This window comes from Dreissena polymorpha, chromosome 3 (genome assembly GCF_020536995.1).
Source record: "Dreissena polymorpha isolate Duluth1 chromosome 3, UMN_Dpol_1.0, whole genome shotgun sequence".
Taxonomy (NCBI): domain Eukaryota; kingdom Metazoa; phylum Mollusca; class Bivalvia; order Myida; family Dreissenidae; genus Dreissena; species Dreissena polymorpha.
The window spans coordinates 12,552,546-12,569,236 of NC_068357.1; the positions used below are offsets into that span (position 1 = coordinate 12,552,546).

The 16,691-nt window shown below is 37.0% G+C and overlaps 3 protein-coding genes across 4 annotated transcripts in view; 2 read left to right on the forward strand and 1 right to left on the reverse strand.

Moving 5' to 3' along the window:
* The window catches only part of LOC127873012 (probable methyltransferase TARBP1), a 71,592-nt gene extending 65,772 nt beyond the window's left edge, over nt 1-5,820 (forward strand). Inside the window, exons 25-27 of the mRNA XM_052416547.1 lie at nt 859-983; nt 1,968-2,104; nt 3,154-5,820. Of these exons, the coding sequence (XP_052272507.1) occupies nt 859-983; nt 1,968-2,104; nt 3,154-3,319 (428 nt within the window). The 3' untranslated portion in view covers nt 3,320-5,820. The remainder of the gene's footprint in view (nt 1-858; nt 984-1,967; nt 2,105-3,153) is intronic.
* Nucleotides 5,821-7,771: 1,951 nt separating this feature from the next.
* LOC127873017 (uncharacterized) lies at nt 7,772-9,157 on the reverse strand. The gene is made up of 3 exons (XM_052416562.1): nt 8,989-9,157; nt 8,325-8,828; nt 7,772-7,875 (listed from the first exon to the last, which is right to left on the reverse strand). Exons 1-2 carry the CDS (start codon nt 9,050-9,052, stop codon nt 8,344-8,346), a joined length of 549 nt encoding a protein of 182 aa, XP_052272522.1. The 5' UTR covers nt 9,053-9,157; the 3' UTR covers nt 7,772-7,875; nt 8,325-8,343.
* A 1,688-nt stretch (nt 9,158-10,845) lies between these two features.
* LOC127873018 (bifunctional protein GlmU-like) lies at nt 10,846-15,087 on the forward strand. 2 transcript variants are annotated; one of them, XM_052416563.1, is made up of 3 exons: nt 10,846-10,951; nt 11,743-11,940; nt 13,076-15,087. In XM_052416563.1, the coding sequence occupies exons 2-3, from the start codon at nt 11,743-11,745 to the stop codon at nt 13,313-13,315; spliced, it is 438 nt and encodes a 145-aa protein (XP_052272523.1). In that variant the 5' UTR covers nt 10,846-10,951; the 3' UTR covers nt 13,316-15,087. The 2 variants fall into 2 exon arrangements, with proteins under 2 accessions (XP_052272523.1, XP_052272524.1); XM_052416564.1 differs by having other exon boundaries at nt 10,858-10,961.
* Nucleotides 15,088-16,691: the final 1,604 nt, after the last annotated feature.

The following is a 16,691-nucleotide window of genomic DNA, read 5'->3' on the forward strand; positions in this document are numbered from 1 at the left end:
TTTCTGCTTATTTGATATTTTTCGTTAACGAAAGTCTCTTTTTAGCAAAACTTAGATTTAGTCTGAAAGTGAAGAGCACAGGCTAATCTGGGAAGACACTTGATGCACTTGCATTAAACCCCCTTTTCACAGAGCACTGCTCATATAGATACATCTTCCAGCGTCTTCTTTTATGATGTTATTTGATTAAATGAGGTTTAATTTAAATGTATTGTAAATGCACGGTTCAGTGTCGATAGAAAGCCAAATAATTTCCTGTGCTTCCAATTCATCTGGTTGACATATGAGCCCTTTCAAGTGCAAATGGGTCTTATGCCATATGGGACCTGCATGTTTTTTGGTCAGTAGCAAACCTGTCTGTAACAAAGTCATGTATGGGTTTGTGGTCTCATAAGCAGACAAAGGTAGCTTCTACCAGACTATGTGGATATATAGGCTGGGCTGCAGCTTCTCTTCATATGGAATAAAACCCATTGTAACATAGCTTTTGTTTACTGTATGGCATAAGACCAATTTTTGTATATCTATGTTTTATTGTGTTTCACTTTCAAAAGGCCCCCTTCATATCCCAGTTTGCGTATTGATTTACCATGCGTTCGTCTCTTAAACCATTTATGCCTAGCGTCTAGAAAAAAGGCATTGGCAAACAGCGCAGACCCATAATGCGGCGCCTCATCAGGGTCTGCGCTGTTTGCTTAAGGGAATTTCTGTAAGAAATATTCTAAATATAGAAATAAATATACCAGACATCCCTAATTTTGGAAATTATTTTATCCAATTTAGAACGATGGGAGAGTCCACTTGGCATAAATGGGATTTAAATAAATCCCAGACACCTCTGCTCCATCTATGTTACAGGCCTGTGTCGTACCAGTGAGATCTTCGGAGTGTCGGAGTACGTGCTGGGCAAGCTTCAGTACGCAGAAGACAAGGCTTTCCAGGGACTCAGTGTCACTGCTCACAAATGGATACCCATCACAGAGGTAGAGAGCAAATCTTGGCATAATGCATGTGCTCTTCCATTATATCATGGGCAGTATACATAGGCTAATCTGGGACATATGCACTAAGCCCAGATTTTCTAGAACGAAAGTAAATTTTTTAAAAATAAGTTTACGCCCCCATCATTAATGATGGAGGAGGGCATTCATTTGACTCTTTTAGTGTGTACACAATTGCATAAACAATTATGAGTGGTGTTTGTAAAGCTGGTATTCTTGTTAATTACATATTATGGAATAAGTTTTTCTGTCTTTGTACAGTTTGTGTGGTACGGTACTTTGTTGAATGCAGGGCATGGCTGCATACCAGCTGTTCACCTTATTATACCCCTACCGGTTTCACCGAAGGGGACTTATGGTTTTGTCTCCATCTGTCCGTCCGTCCATCACACTTTTCTGGATCCTGCGATAACTTTAAAAGTTCTTAATATTTTTTCATGAAACTTGGAACATGGATAGATGGCAATATGGACATTATGCACGTTATTTCATTTTGTTCATACTTCAAAAGTTATGGTTGCTATGGCAACAAATAGACTAGAAATACTGCTGAAAATGGTGGTTTTTCTGGATCCTCTGATAACTTTTAAAGTTCTTAATATTTTTTCATGTAACTTGAAACATGGATAGATGGCAATATGGACATAATGCACGTCATTTCATTGCGTTCCGACGTCAAAAATTATGGTTGCTATTGCAACAAATAGACTAGAAATACTGCTGAAAATGGTGGTTTTCTGGATCCTGCAATAACTTTTAAAGTTCTTAATATTTTTTCATGAAACTTAAAACATGGATAGATGGCAATATGGACATTATGCACGTCATTTCATTTTGTTCCTAAATAAAAAAAATTGGTTGCTATGGCAACAAATATATATATAAAAAATCTGGAATTTCTGATAATGGTGGAGCCGGTAGGGGACTTATATTGCTTGACAATAGTCTTGTTTGTTAATTTGCCAGGTTCATGAGGACAAGCTATCGGACTATCTGCAGCATAAGAGACTGGAAGGGTACACCCTGGTGGGCGTTGAGCAGACGGCACACAGTGTGTGTCTGACAGAGTACACCTTCCCCACTAAGACCCTTCTACTTCTGGGGTTTGTACATTTGTTGAGCCTTTCTCTGGGAAAACAAGGCTTCATTCATGTGTATCATGTACCCAGGCCCCGTGTTCACAAAACAATTTTGCAATCAAATATGGATTTTAACTGACATCGATTTTTATTTTTGCATATCAACTAAAATGGAAATACATTTTCAATGACAAGCAAAATCGATTTTTGATTGCAAAATTTTTGTGTGAACATGGGGCCTGATTAGCCTGTGCAGTCTTCTCCGGCTTATCAGGGAAAACACTTTCCACTTTTGTGGCATCTTCTGTTGAAATAAAGCCTCTTATTAACAAAAATCAAGTTTTTGGGGAAAGTTGCTTCCCTGATGAGCCTTAGCTCAGACTAATCTGGAACAACACTTTAACCCTTTGTATGCTGGGAAATATATCATCTGCTAAAATGTCGTCTGCTGAATTTCTACAATTAGCATTTCTTCGATTAAAAAAAAAAATACTATCAGAATAGCAAACAGTTTGGATCCAGATGAGACGCCACGTTCTGTGGCGTCTCATCTGGATCCAAACTGTTTGCAAAGGCCTTCAAAATTCGGTTCCGGCACTGAAAGAGTTAGCTTAGTTTCTCAGAGCGTGGTACTGGTATATTGGAAATTACTTTGTAAATGTATAAAACACAGTGTTTGCTTTTTTTTTAAATAACAAGGAACAACTGGCTGTTTTATTAAATCAAATAACCCTTTTCATAATTCGCCTCTTTACTTTTATTACATGAGTAAAAATGACCGTATGAAACCAGCATAAAACCAGACCAGCCTGCGAGTGACTCACAGTCTGTTCTGGTGTTATGCTTTTTTCCGCTCATCAGTATCTTAGAGTTGAAAATGAAGCCTTTAAAACTTTTAAATCTTTTGGAATCTACTAAAAAAGGTTTTTACTTTAACTTGATTTGCTAAGGGACTTCAAATGTGTAAAAGTGTGTATCGGAGTGGTAAAGGGATAAGCCATTTATAGTAAAAAAAGTAAAAGTATCCTAGAATTAGACGTGAGTGAAAGAAATAAATGTTCATGGCTTTGCAGGAATGAGAAGGAAGGTATCCCAGTAGAGCTGATATCTCTGCTGGATGTCTGTGTGGAGATTCCCCAGCAAGGGGTGGTGAGGTCCCTCAATGTGCATGTGTCTGGGGCCATACTGATCTGGGAGTACAGACGGCAGCAGCTCATGAAGAACGCCGCTGCATCTTGATGGTGTAATACTACTTAATTATCATGTAGAAAGTAGTCCCGAACTAGAGCCCAGCCTAGTTAAACATAGTTCTCATTTACTGACCTGAGAGCACAGACTTCAACAGCTCATGAAGACCGCCGCTATATCTTCAGCACAGGCTTTGTAGCTTGCTATCTTTAATATAACTATTATATGATAATATGTATATTCTAGTTGTCACCTTTTTGGACATAAATTGTGAGATGCAATTGTATCGCAATTGTTATGCCCCCACAAACAAAGTTTAGGGGGGTATATAGGAGTGAACTTGTCTGTCGGTCAGTCGGTCTGTCTGTCGGTCCATAATTAAGTGTCCGCTCTCTAATTCAAGTAGTTTTCATCCGATCTTCACCAAACTTGGTCAGAAGTTGTATCTAGATGATCTTAAGGCCAAGTTTGAACATGGGCCTTTCCTGGTCAAAAACTAGGTCACGGGGTCACTAAGTGCGTTTTTTAACATTCAGCATGGTGTCCTCTCTCTTATTAGCTCATCTATTTTTTGAAAAAAATTATGAGCTATTGTCATCACCTTGGCGTCGGCGTCCGGTTAAGTTTTGCGTTTAGGTCTTTTTTTCTCATAAAGTATCAATGCTATTGCATTCAAACTTGGTACACTTACTTATTATCATGAGGGGACTAGGCAGGCAAAGTTATATAGCTCTGGCTTGCAATTTGACATAATTATGTGCCCTTTTTATACTTAGAAAATTGAAAATTTTGTTAAGTTTTGTGTTTAGGTCCACTTTTTTCCTAAAGTATCAAAGCTATTGCAGGCAAAGTTATGTAACTCTGACTGGCATTTTGACGGAATTATGGGCCCTTTATACTTGAAAATTTGGTTAAGTTTTGTGTTTTGGTCCACTGTACCTCTAAAGTATCATAGATATTGCTTTCATACTTGGAACACTCGCAAACTATCATAAGTGGACAGTAAAGGACAAGTTGCATAACTCTGGTTGTCATTTTAACGGAATTATGGCCCTTTTTTGACTTAGTAACTTTGAATATATGGTTACATTTTGTGTTTAGATCCACTTTACTTCTAAAGTATCAAGGCTATTGCTTTTAAACTTCAAATACTTTCATGCTATCATGAGGGTACTGTACCTGGCAAGTTTAATTTTACTTTTACCTTTGAATGACCTTGACTCTCAAGGTCAAATTATTAAATTTTGCTAAAATTGCCATAACTTCTTTATTTATGATTAGATTACCCCCACCCCACCCCACCCAAAAAAAATCATGCCCCCGGTAGGGTGGAATATAGCAGTTGAACTGTCCGTCAGTCAGTCTGTTCGTCCGTCCGAAAAAAACTTTTACATTGGCCATAACTTTTTCAATATTGAAGATAGGAACTTGATATTTGGCATGCATGTGTATCGCATGGAGCTGAACATTTTGAGTAGTGAAAGGTGGTGATCAAGGTCATCCTTCGAGATCAAATGTCAAATATATGGCGTCTGTCCGTCCGAAAACTTTAACATTGGCCATTTTCATCCATTCCTCACCAAACTTGGTCACAAGTTTTATCTAAATGATCTCTAGGACAAGTTTGAACATGGGCCATTCCGGGCCTAAAACTAGGTCACAGGGTCACTTAGTGCGTTTTTTAACATTCAGCATGGTGTCCGCTCTCTAATTCAAGTAGTTTACATCCGATCTTCACCAAACTTGGTCAGAAGTTTTATGGAGATGATCTTAAGGCCAAGTTAGAACATGGGCCTTTCTGGGTAAAAAACAAGGTCACTTAGTGCGCTTAAAAAATTGAGCATGGTGTCCGCTGTTTTTTGTGAAGACGACATGCAAAATATTATGTGTCAATGCCGCATGTGGGGGTATTCGTCATGTCTGTGACAAAGCTCTAGTTTTGACATGAGATAAGTGTTATTTCATGAACTGATCTTTGTATGGTAACATTTGATAGCTATTCCCTCTTGTTTTCACGATATTCAATAGTATTCTTCTCTACTCATGTAGGGTATGCTTTTGTAGAATGTAGTGTTAGGGTACTTGTTATAATAAAGTATTAATTATAAGTGCCTAGAATGTTTATATAATATTTTTCAAATATATTGTTTATTTGTTCTTTATTATGTGTCAATTAATGAATGTTTTGTAAGTCTATTAAATATTTGTACATTTCTATTCCACCCCAGATATATTTTTGTGCAAGATTGTTCTGCCTTGTCATAAACGTTGTCTTACAGGAAAATGTGGACATTTTCAAATTGATACCATATTCAAGTCACACAATGCAATTTGTTTATGCTTAAAGCTGTATCTAAAGGTTATGTTTCATTATGCCATTGATGATGCTTTATTAATTTACATTACTGTAGTTCTTTATTAGATTATGTTGATAATATATGGTTATTTAAAGGTATTATTAATTTTAAATAAAACTGATTTTTAGAAGATGATGTTTCAATGTTACATTTTTATATACATATGTGGTAATAGAAATAAAAGGTATTAAGTCATGTTTGGGTTGTTTGTTTTAATAAATTATTCTGTATTTAAGAAAGTGTTGTTGTTTTTTCAAAATAAAATTTTTTGGTTTCCATACCCGTAGCCAGGGGGGATGCGTTGGGTGCGTTCGCAACCAATGTTTTTTGATGAGTAATCAAAAATTGTTGAACTATTAGATGCACTGAACTTTATTCGACACAAACACGGGTATTTATATCCGGTTTCAACTTAATATTTGGCATGCATGTGTATCTCATGGAGCTGCGCATTTTCAGTGGTGAAAGAACAAGGTCAAGGTCATCCATCAAGGTCAAATATATGTGGCCCAAATCGCTTATTTTATGAATACTTTTGCAATATTGAAGATAGCAACTTGATATTTGGCATGCATGTGTATCTCATGGAGCTGCACATTTTGAGTGGTGAAAGGTCAAGGTCATCCTTCACAAGGTCAAGGTCATCCTCCAAGGTCAAACGTCATATAGGGGGACATTGTGTTTCACAAACGCATCTTGTTATTAATGTTAAGTATTGATGCAGATTAGAGAAGACCCAGTTTTGTTATTCAGTGTTTGTTGTACAATACACTATTAGCACGTTTAGAGCAATGCTAGGCCTCGGGTACTATTCATGGTAGCAGACAAACAGTTGTTTTGAAAAAAGTCAAAATTTTCCTTTTAATTTGCTTGATTTAGGAATGGTAGAATTTTGGAATGGTAAAATACATCAAGAATCCAATAAATATTGATATTGTATACTCTTCTTATTGTTGATTTTATATTCTATCAATATGTTGTTGCATATGTTAACAAAGTGTGTGCGCGCATACTAGCTTCGGGTATAAAATGATGTATTTACGTGACTGATCAAAAAAGGTGGTTATTGAAAAACGGCAGTGGGGAAAACATGTATGTTATATTATATTCATGTCGATCAGTCACTGAGTATAGTCAATGAATGTGAATTTTCATATCAAAATGCTCTATAACTTTAGTCTCTGAATTCAGATAAAAAACCACCAAAATGCAGGATTTTACTTTTCATTTTCAAAATTTTATAGCGGGGGAACCTCCAAACACCCGATTACAGGAAGGGGACAACCCCTCCCCCACCTACCGTTACGCCACTTTGTTGCTCAATGACAATTTTTGATGGGAAAATTTGCCCCCCCTTTTCAAAACTCTGGCTACGGGCCTGGTTTCATTTACTTTATCCTCTTTATGCTTCTGAATTCAATTTCAAGTCTAGTGTAGTCTGAGCATTATGTGGGTACTTAAAATTTATAACATTTGAAGATGCTTCTTTAAAACACTGTTAAACAGATAATAGCTCACCTAGGGTATGGGGATTAAAACTGTGGCCCCATCATGTGAAGTGTACAACATTTCTGATTTTCTAAGGAGCTCACACTGAGGCAAGGCCTTTTCAAGTGCAACACAGGCCAATCACTATATGAGCTGAGCTCTGTGAAAATGGGGTTTAATGCATGTGTGTAAAGTATTATCCTAGATCAGCCTGTGCAGTCCACACAGGCTAATCAGGAACAACACTTCGCCTAAACTGCATTTTTTGCTAAGAAGAGACTTTCTTTGTAAGACAAATATCATAAAAACGGAAAGTGTCGTCCCTGATTAGCCTGTGCAGACTGCAGAGGATTATCTGGGACAACACTTTATGCACATGCATTTAACCCCCTTTTCACATAGTATGGTCCATATGTGTACTCGCAAGCATGCATAAAGTAAAAGGGGTGTTTTGTTTGAATAAACACTAAAAGTTTTAACTAACCACATGGTTTATGTGACCATTTTTAAATGACTGGTAAGTCATGTATAAAAATAAATCATTTAATTACATGTACTCAATGCATTAAACTTGTACAAACATGACATATTTAAAACCTATGTTTGTGTTATCAGTGATCAAATAATATTGTTTTATAATAATGATTACAATAACATGAAAGTTTGCTATTTTTATTTTATTTTTTTACAATGTACTTTTAATTCATGGAAAGACGCCTTGGTTGAGGTGAAGTCTTTTCCCTTCTTGTATCTTGTGTGCTCCTGTAAAATGAGAACATTGTCCTATATTTACAATCTGTCTCACTGTGAATGAGCCGTGCTCAGGGAATGCACAGGCTAATCCGGGACCGCACTTTACGCACAATCATTAAGCCCTGTTTTTCCACACAGAGGCTCAAATAGAGGTTTCAAACAACTTGACTTTTTGTGTTTGGTTTTAATATATACAGACACAAAATTTCTGGGGTTTTTTTTTTAAATTTACAATGCATTTTTATTCTTAAATATCTGTATCAGTTACTTTACCTTCAAAACCTCAAAAAGAAAATAATACTATTTCTCTTAACAGAACATGAATGTTTATTGTTTTAGTGCTTTATATATTAACTTAAACTTATTAAATGAACTACCAAATCGGTCTAAACATTTAAAAAAAACTCAACAACAAAAAACAATATTTAAACTATACGCCATATTACTAATATACATACCGGAAGTCGTAGAATTACTCTAAGGGCTGCTGGTGGCACTAGGGGATCCGGACTGACCGGACGGCTGGAAGAGGTTGAACTTCATGCTGTTGTACTGGTCCGGGTCGAACCCTGCACCTCCGCCATTACTGGTACCCAGCTGTGCGCTAGTTGGGTCTGTGAAGCTAGACTGGAATTGGTTGACATTGTTAGCGTTGAAGTTGGAGCCGGTTCCCTGCATTGAAGAGCTCATACTCTGCATGGCATTCTGGGATTGGGATTGGTACATGGCGTTAGGGTCAAACGAGGCGCTACTGGAGCCTCCCTGGGTGCCGGAACCAGACTGGGGCGCGCTACCTGAGGATGAACTGCCTCCTGTGCCTGATTGAGAGCCACCGGAAGTAGACGAGCCGGAGCCTGCCTGCTGGGAGCTCATGTACTGCTCAGTTTGCTTGACTTGTGTCTGATATAGACTGTTCGGATCGAAGGTTCCGAAATTCGCATCTTCACTGTCCGTGTCCGCATCTGAAATATACGGTCACCAAACTATCTATTTATACTGTCTAACTCCCCATTGCGGGTATTATTGACAGGACATATAAAATTATATTGAGAGAAATTAACAACAAACGAATACGAAATCATCAACATATTCAATTTCAAAACGTCAATTTAAGTGTTTTACCTCGGATGACAAATGAATTAACTACTGCAAAGCAGGTAAACGCAACTGTAACGTAAGACAGCATTATTTTCACGACAAGCACTTCAAGAATTTAGTAGAAAAAAGTTTTAAATGTTACTTTTTAATTTGTTTCTGTTTTCGAAAAAAGGTATTTGCTTACGGTTTGTCCAAAGATGACTTTAAATACATAGTTGTAATCGGTTTTCGTGAGCCGGAATGTGATAAGCGTCCATGTTATCGATTCACTGACCTTTAACACTCGGTACTAAAGTTAAGTAACCCTTATGTAGCATGCACTTTCCGTCATGAACGCGTGGGTCGGGCCGATAAGTGCTTAACACGCAGTGCCGGATAAGAACGGAGAGGCCCATAGGCAGTGAAACAGTTCGGTTCCACTCCCATGCCCCTTGACGGCTTAGTGCCTACTAGAACGCCAGTGCTAAGTCGATTTCACTCGTTTAAATGAGCAAACTTATGCCAAGGCTGGCAATACATACACTGTGATGCCAATGTCTTTGTATAGGGATACAATATCATTACAATACCGTAATGACATTATAGGTATTAGATTAAGAATTTAAGAAAACACTCAAGCTGGCCTGTACATTTGCGTATTTAATTATTTCGACACGGTCTCATGGGGCCCCTAAAAGTCGCGGGCCTCAAAGGCAGTTTCCTAATGAATAATCCGGGACTGTAAACACGAGCACTTATAGCATAAGTGCACTATCATCATATGTGGGTTGCACGTGGCGGTGATAATTACTATTGAATACGTAATTAAAAGTATAACAAACAAAAATGACGGAAAAAATACTTTCGGGGGGAAAATACTTTAAAACACTAGAAACTATTGTTGTTGTTTGTTTTTTTTTTTTGTTTTGTTTTTAGATACATGTATGTTTTCCCCTCTTTAAACAAGTCCTTGTCAGGTGGCTGACCAGACAGATTAAAGCAGGTCGGTTTGTTGGGTTATCAGTGAACGAAAGAATGTAGACCGGTGTGTCTTCTGCGAGACAGGGTCAGTCTAAGACGGAAAACATGTTTATTTTACTATTTATCTAGACAAAGACTACATATAAACTCAGAATATAAAGATATATATTACGGATGCTTCTATGGATGCTCGCTACAAATTAGAACATTTAATGTCGATCCATCAATCCTGCCAAATTGTGTGGACATGCGTTTCAGATTAAACCTTTGCATGCTGGTAAATTTGTCGTCTGCTTAAATGTCGTCTTCTGAATTTCTTAAATTAGCATTTTCTTCGATTTTTTTTAAAGAATACTATCAGAATAGCAAACAGTTTGGATCCTGATGAGACGCCACGTTCTGTGTAGTCTCATCTGGATCCAAACTGTTTGCAAAGGCTTTTAAAATTCGGTTCCCGCACTGAAAGGGTTAAAAGAAAACAAATATTTGAAAATACACGTTTTATGTTGGCTTTTGTGTTTCTCTCACACTTATTGCTTAGGTGTATGCAATTTATGTTCGTGTGCGAAGTTTTGGTTAAGTAAAGGTTCACAAGGCCGGATGTTATCGTGCTATACTTTAATTCGGTGCTTTCCATTTATGTTTGTACACTTGTCACAATACTAAACAACTTTATAACTTGTAATACAAGATTGCATATTTGTTTCCATTGCTTTTCATACAATGTATTAAAAATGAATTTATATTCAGTCAATTTGCTATTAGATTGTGTCAAATAACATTTATTCACACTCACATGTGTGATAATTGTTTGGATTATATGCGCGATCACGCACGAAAATACGCTCTCATTTTCATTAATTATTTATATACTCTTATGAATCCAATGGGAATAAGTAACATTTTAATGTCGACGAAAACGTATAAGGTAGAAGTTAACCTCCTGTTTTAACCATTGATCGTGTCACCGGAAGTACTATATTCATCGCTCCAAAACCACGTTGCTTATAAACTGACAGTTTTACAAGTAAGATTGGGTATGTTTTCATTGTGCGATCCAGTGTTTATTTTACGTTTTAACATAATTATATGGTTGTCTGTGTGTGATCATATCGCTTTGAGAACAGCACTTGGAATTTTGATATTTTCTATTTGTTACATCGTAATATAAATACACAGATAATGCTATCGTGGTGTCATGTGTGTCATACGTGTTTTGATATGTTTGTTTAACCCAGCAGTGACCTTTCTTAACATCCAAGTAAATGCGAATATTTTTATCAGTCGCGAACTAATAAATGCTTACATTGAATTCGATAGTTAACACAATCACCATATCGGTCGGTAAAACACTGGCTCCGTCCTCGTCTTTTATGCGAATATGATTTTTGTCCTATGCTCATAGGGCGTTCTAGGTGGATTTTAGGTTCAGACATTATTCAAACACGTTCATTTAATGGTTTGACTTAGTTCTATTTCGTTTCTAAGCTGTTGGTACAATTTTACATTCATCTACAAATTTACGGTGCAATTTGATTTACCAAATTATTCGAAATAACCGTCAACTATATTTTCCGCTTAAAGGGGCAATGTTTATTACAACGAAATGGCCTCACGCCGCCTTGTATGTATAGTTAAACAGCCGGGAAATAAAATCAAAGCTAAAAACCAGATGAATATGACCAGGTATATGAACATTAACAATATTGACATCATACCAGCCTCTCTCTCCTTTTTATTTTCAAAAGCAAGTTTGGTTATTTGAGATCATATGATATGAAAAAGTTAATGTGATTTCCTATACTCTGGACTTTCTAGATGTTAAGCGATGCCGTTGTTTCCCATCCGTGCCTTGGTTCTACCATGGTGACGTACGCATTACGACTGAAGCCAGGGGAGGAGATCGTCTCCACCCTGCACCGCTTTGTGGAGGACAACAACCTTGGGGCCGTGAGCATTCTGACATGCGTGGGAAGCGTGTCTCGCGTGACCTTGAGAATGGCGGACAGCACAACAGTAATATATCGTATTTATTGAATATAGAGGGCTTTTAATATAAGATTTATAATTTTCTTAAAGAAAATTTGTTATACTTGCGTGTATAATTTTTGAATTATCTATGTCCTACAGTTATATAAAAATAATTGTTATTATATTGTTTTATTCCGGTTGGTTGTGCCAGTTTAAGATTAACTAAAACTGTTTATTGGTGGTTCGCAGAAAGCATCAAAGCTGAAAAGGTGGAGATAATAAGCAAATGAAACTATTTATAACATTGAATCGATAATAATCACGTTATATGTTACGAATGAGGATATGAGAGATATCAAATTTCTGTGCGTAGGTGGCTGTGTACATAACATAATACATCCAAAATACGTATCGAGAAATTTTTCACCTGGATTCGCCCTTAAATAAAGTATTCCGTTAGAGCCGATCGTTGTTTGCCAGTGTTGACGTCTAGATTGCGAGCGCGAGAACAAGATGCAAAGGAGCGTAATACGATATTAGATATCGAGATCACAATTTGAAATCTCGAAACTTATCACAATGACATTTCCTTGCATCGTGGATTCGCATTATCGCCCGGATAAATTAAGCGGTCGAAAATGCTGAAACACGAAGCTAGGATGCGAAATTAATCTCACTATTACCAATCGTATTACCGCAATTACACATATTGATCTCGTGATATTACATTGAACTCACAGACTTTCGCAGCGCAATCTCGCAACATCGTTGAATACTGTTGCATGTCCGATCGTTGAAATAAAGGAAGTTGCGAAAACACGATGCGAGTTCGTGCGCTTACGATGCGACATCGCGATATCAATTTCGCGATCTCGCAATCTTGTATCATAGGACCTCGATCTGGCTTTCGGATCAATCGCGTTCACGTGCGTTATTTAACTCCTTCGTATCGTGTCCTCGCATTCTCGTGCTTGTTATCCAAAGGTCAATTATTCAAAACAAAATAATTATTATTGTTATTATTATTACCATCAGCAGACTACTGCTCAGCTCGTTTACATGTACTTCCGGTCAGACTTAACGCACACTATCATAACAACATATCAATGCCTAAACTTGCTTTAAGTTCTGTCCTATGAGTTAATAAATACAATACAATATAATTGTTTCTTTCTAATAGATAAAGACGTACAAAGAAAACTGCGAGATTGTCTCCCTTGTTGGCACTGTGTCAGCAGGTGGCCACATGCACGCGTGTTTCAGTGACGCACGTGGTGACGTGTTCGGTGGTCACGTGATAGGCGACATGTACGTGTACACGACGGCGGAGATCCTGCTGGGTGAATGCACAGGTTTAAGCTTCACGCGGGAGCACTGCCACCTTTCCGGATATGACGAACTTGTAGTGAAAAAGAAATAACGCTTTTTAACCAGGTTTTCCGAAGGAAAAAACTGGTTATTAGATAGGCGAATGTCGGTGGGCGGACGGGCTGGCTGGCGGGCTGAACAAGCTTGTCCGGGCCAAATTACGTCGATATCTCCAAGGTCAAGGTCACAATTTGAGTTTGAAGGTCAAAAATTGCCATAAATGAGCTTGTCCGGACCATAACTTTGTCGTTCATTGTGAAATTTTAAAATCATTTGGCACATTTGTTCACCATCATTAGACGGTGTGTCGCGCGAAAGAATCACGTCAATATCTCCAAGGTCAAGGTCGCCACACTAAAAATAGATTGATTTTGAAACAACTATGTAACTATTAACAATCAGTAACAATGCACATTTTGATTTTGAGTATCTCTCTTTATCAGACTTTTTATGCTCCCGGTAGGGTGGCATATAACAGTTGAACTGTCCGTCAGTATGTCAGTATGTGTGTATGTCAGTCTGTTCGTCCGTCCGAAAAAAACACTTTAACGTTGGCCATAACTTTTGCATTATTGAAGATAGAAACTTGATATTTGGCATGCATGTGTATCTCATAAAGCTGCACATTTTGAGTGGTGGAAGTTCAAGGTCAAGGTCATCCTTCAAGGTCAAAGGTCAAAAAAAAATTTCAAACGGCATTCTCATAAAGCTGCACATTTTGAGTGGTGGAAGGTCAAGGTCATCCTTCAAGGTCAAAGGTCAAAACAAAAATTCAAAGCGGCGTTCTCATGAAGCTGCACATTTTGAGTGGTGGAAGTTCAAGGTCAAGGTCATCCTTCAAGGTCAAAGGTCTTTTTTTTCCAAAGCGGCGCAATAGGGGGCATTGTGGTTCTGACGAACACATCTCTTGTTTTTTCTAAGTGAAATCAAGGTCAATTTTACACAAGGGGGTTAATATACACATTTTGAATTGTCTCCATTTATCAGACTTTTTTTCAACTGAAAACCTGGTTTTGTGACAATTTTGTCCCTTGTTAATTTCTAAGTTAGTTTCTCTGAACTAAATTTTGAGCTGTAAATTCGGTATTCATTCGTCATTCATCAGTCATTAGAAGTATGCTTTCGATTTTCAAGATGCATCAAGTGTCAACAGAACGGATATCAAGTCAGCCATCACGATTCCATTCACCGCACCCCTTATCTCATGGGTAATATTTCAAACGCTGTTTTAAACAATATTCTCAAATGAAATACGAAAATCAGCGTTGTCTATCAAATAAGTGCTTAAATAAAATACGGAAAAGAATTAGTTTTTAGCTCACCTGAGCACAATGTGCTCATGGTTAGTTTTTGTGATCACCTTTTGTCAGTCGTGCGTGTTGCGGTGTCAACATTTGCCTTGTTAACACACTAGAGGCCACATTTATTGTATGATCTTCATGAAATTGGGTCAGAAGATTTGTCCCAATGGTATCTTGGAAGAATTCGAAAATGGTTCCGGTTTGTTGAAAAAGATTGCCACCACGTGAACAGGCATTTTTCTTTAAATGGCTATATATATTACGAAAATGACTCTGGTCTTTTGGAAAACGTGTCCTCCAGGAGACGGGGAATCTATTATTATATGGCTACAATAAAACCTTGTTAAAACTCTTAAAAATACATTTATTCTTCACTCTGCGTGAAAGTTGGTCAGAACATTTGTTCTAATGACATCTTGGGCTGCACAGAACAGGTCAGTTCCTTTGTATCTCAGCTGAGCGACTTTTGGCCTTTCATGCCCTTTTGTTTAAATGTGTCCTACAATTAAAAACGAAAAATCAAGGTTGCCTTTTAAATATATTCTAAATCGAAATAAGCCTAATCAACCTTGTTTTTTAAATATGTTCTCCAGTCATAAGCGCAACATTTATGCCGTCTTTTAAATATGTGCACCCATGGAAGATGCAACATCAACGTTGTCTTGTATATATGTGCTCCGATGAAACACGCAAAATCAACGTTGTCTTGTAAATATGCGCTCCGATGTAATACGCAAAATTAACGTTGTCTTTTAAACAAATGCTCCAATTAAAAACACAAAATCAACGTTGTCTTGTTAATATAATCTCCAATGAAATACGCAAAATCAACGTTGTCTTTTGATTATTCGCTTCCGTAAAATATTCAAATTAACCTTTTCTTTAAAATAAATTTTCAAATTAAATATTCACAATTAACGCTGTCCTTTCAGTTTTTTCTTCAATAAAGTACGCACAATCAACGCAGCCTTTTAAATACATGTATGTTCTCCCATGAAATATGCAACGTCAACGTTGTCTTTAAAGGGGCCTTTTCACGTTTTGGTAAATTGACAAAATAAAAAAAATGTTTCAGATTCGCAAATTTTCATTGTAGTTGTGATATATGTGAGGAAACAAAAATACTGAACATTTACCATGCTCTACAATGTCCATTATATGTATCTTTTGACTATTTAAAAAACCTGAAAACTATAAAGCGTTGCAACGCGAAACGATTGAATAATTTGGAGAGTTCTGTTGTCGTTATATTTTGTGAAACTACTACGATTGCTTATATAAGGTAAAATATACGTTAACTGAAAGTATGAGTACGGATAGCCGAGTGGTGTAAGCGGAAGACTTTTGACTCCAGGACTCCAGGGGTCAATGGTTCGAGCCCAGATTAATTTTCTTTAAAGGGGCCTTTTCACAGTTTTTGGCATTTTTTTAACTTATTCATTAAATGCTTTATATCGAGAAATGTAAACATTGGATCGTAAAAGCTCCAGTAAAAAATCAAGAATAAAATTTAAAAAAGGAAAAGAACATTGCCCGGACCAGGTTTCGAACCAGTGACCCCTGGAGTCCTGCCAGATTCCTGAAGTAAAAACGCTTTAGCCTACTGAGCTATTCCGCCGAGTAACCAACTGGACGTATTTTATACCTTATATAAGCAATCTTCGTAGTTTCACAAAATTTAACGACAAAAACAGAACTCTCCAAATTATTTAATCGTTTCGCGTTGCAACGCTTTATAATTTTTAGGTTTTAAAATCGTCAAAAGATGCATATAATGGCTATATTAGACCATGGTAAATGTTCAGTATTACTGTTTCCTCAAAAATATCATAACTAAAACGAAAATTTGCGAATCTGAAACAACTTTTTTTCAATTTTGTCAATTTACCAAAGCGTGAAAAGATCCCTTTAATTGTATACTTGTTTTATTACTGGCGATTTTGAGGTACAATGTTTTAATTTGTCAATATAAAGCTTTTAATGACAAACTTCAATACATGCCAAAATCTGTGAAAAGGCCCCTTTAAGCCAATGCAAACGTTTTTGCTTGAATTTAAAACGCATTTATTATTTTTACTATCATTTTGTTTTGAGAAAACATTTCTCAGGAACTTCGCATGTACATTT

Bases quoted from the DNA above. Each gene is read 5' to 3' on its own strand.
- LOC127873017 (XM_052416562.1), bottom strand. From the start codon at position 9,052: ATGCTGTCTTACGTTACAGTTGCGTTTACCTGCTTTGCAGTAGTTAAT. The intron at 8,829-8,988 runs GTAAAACACTTA...CGTATATTTCAG, and splicing joins TAATTCATTTGTCATCCGAG to ATGCGGACACGGACAGTGAA.
- LOC127873018 (XM_052416563.1), top strand. From the start codon at position 11,743: ATGTTAAGCGATGCCGTTGTTTCCCATCCGTGCCTTGGTTCTACCATG. The intron at 11,941-13,075 runs GTAATATATCGT...TCTTTCTAATAG, and splicing joins GAATGGCGGACAGCACAACA to ATAAAGACGTACAAAGAAAA.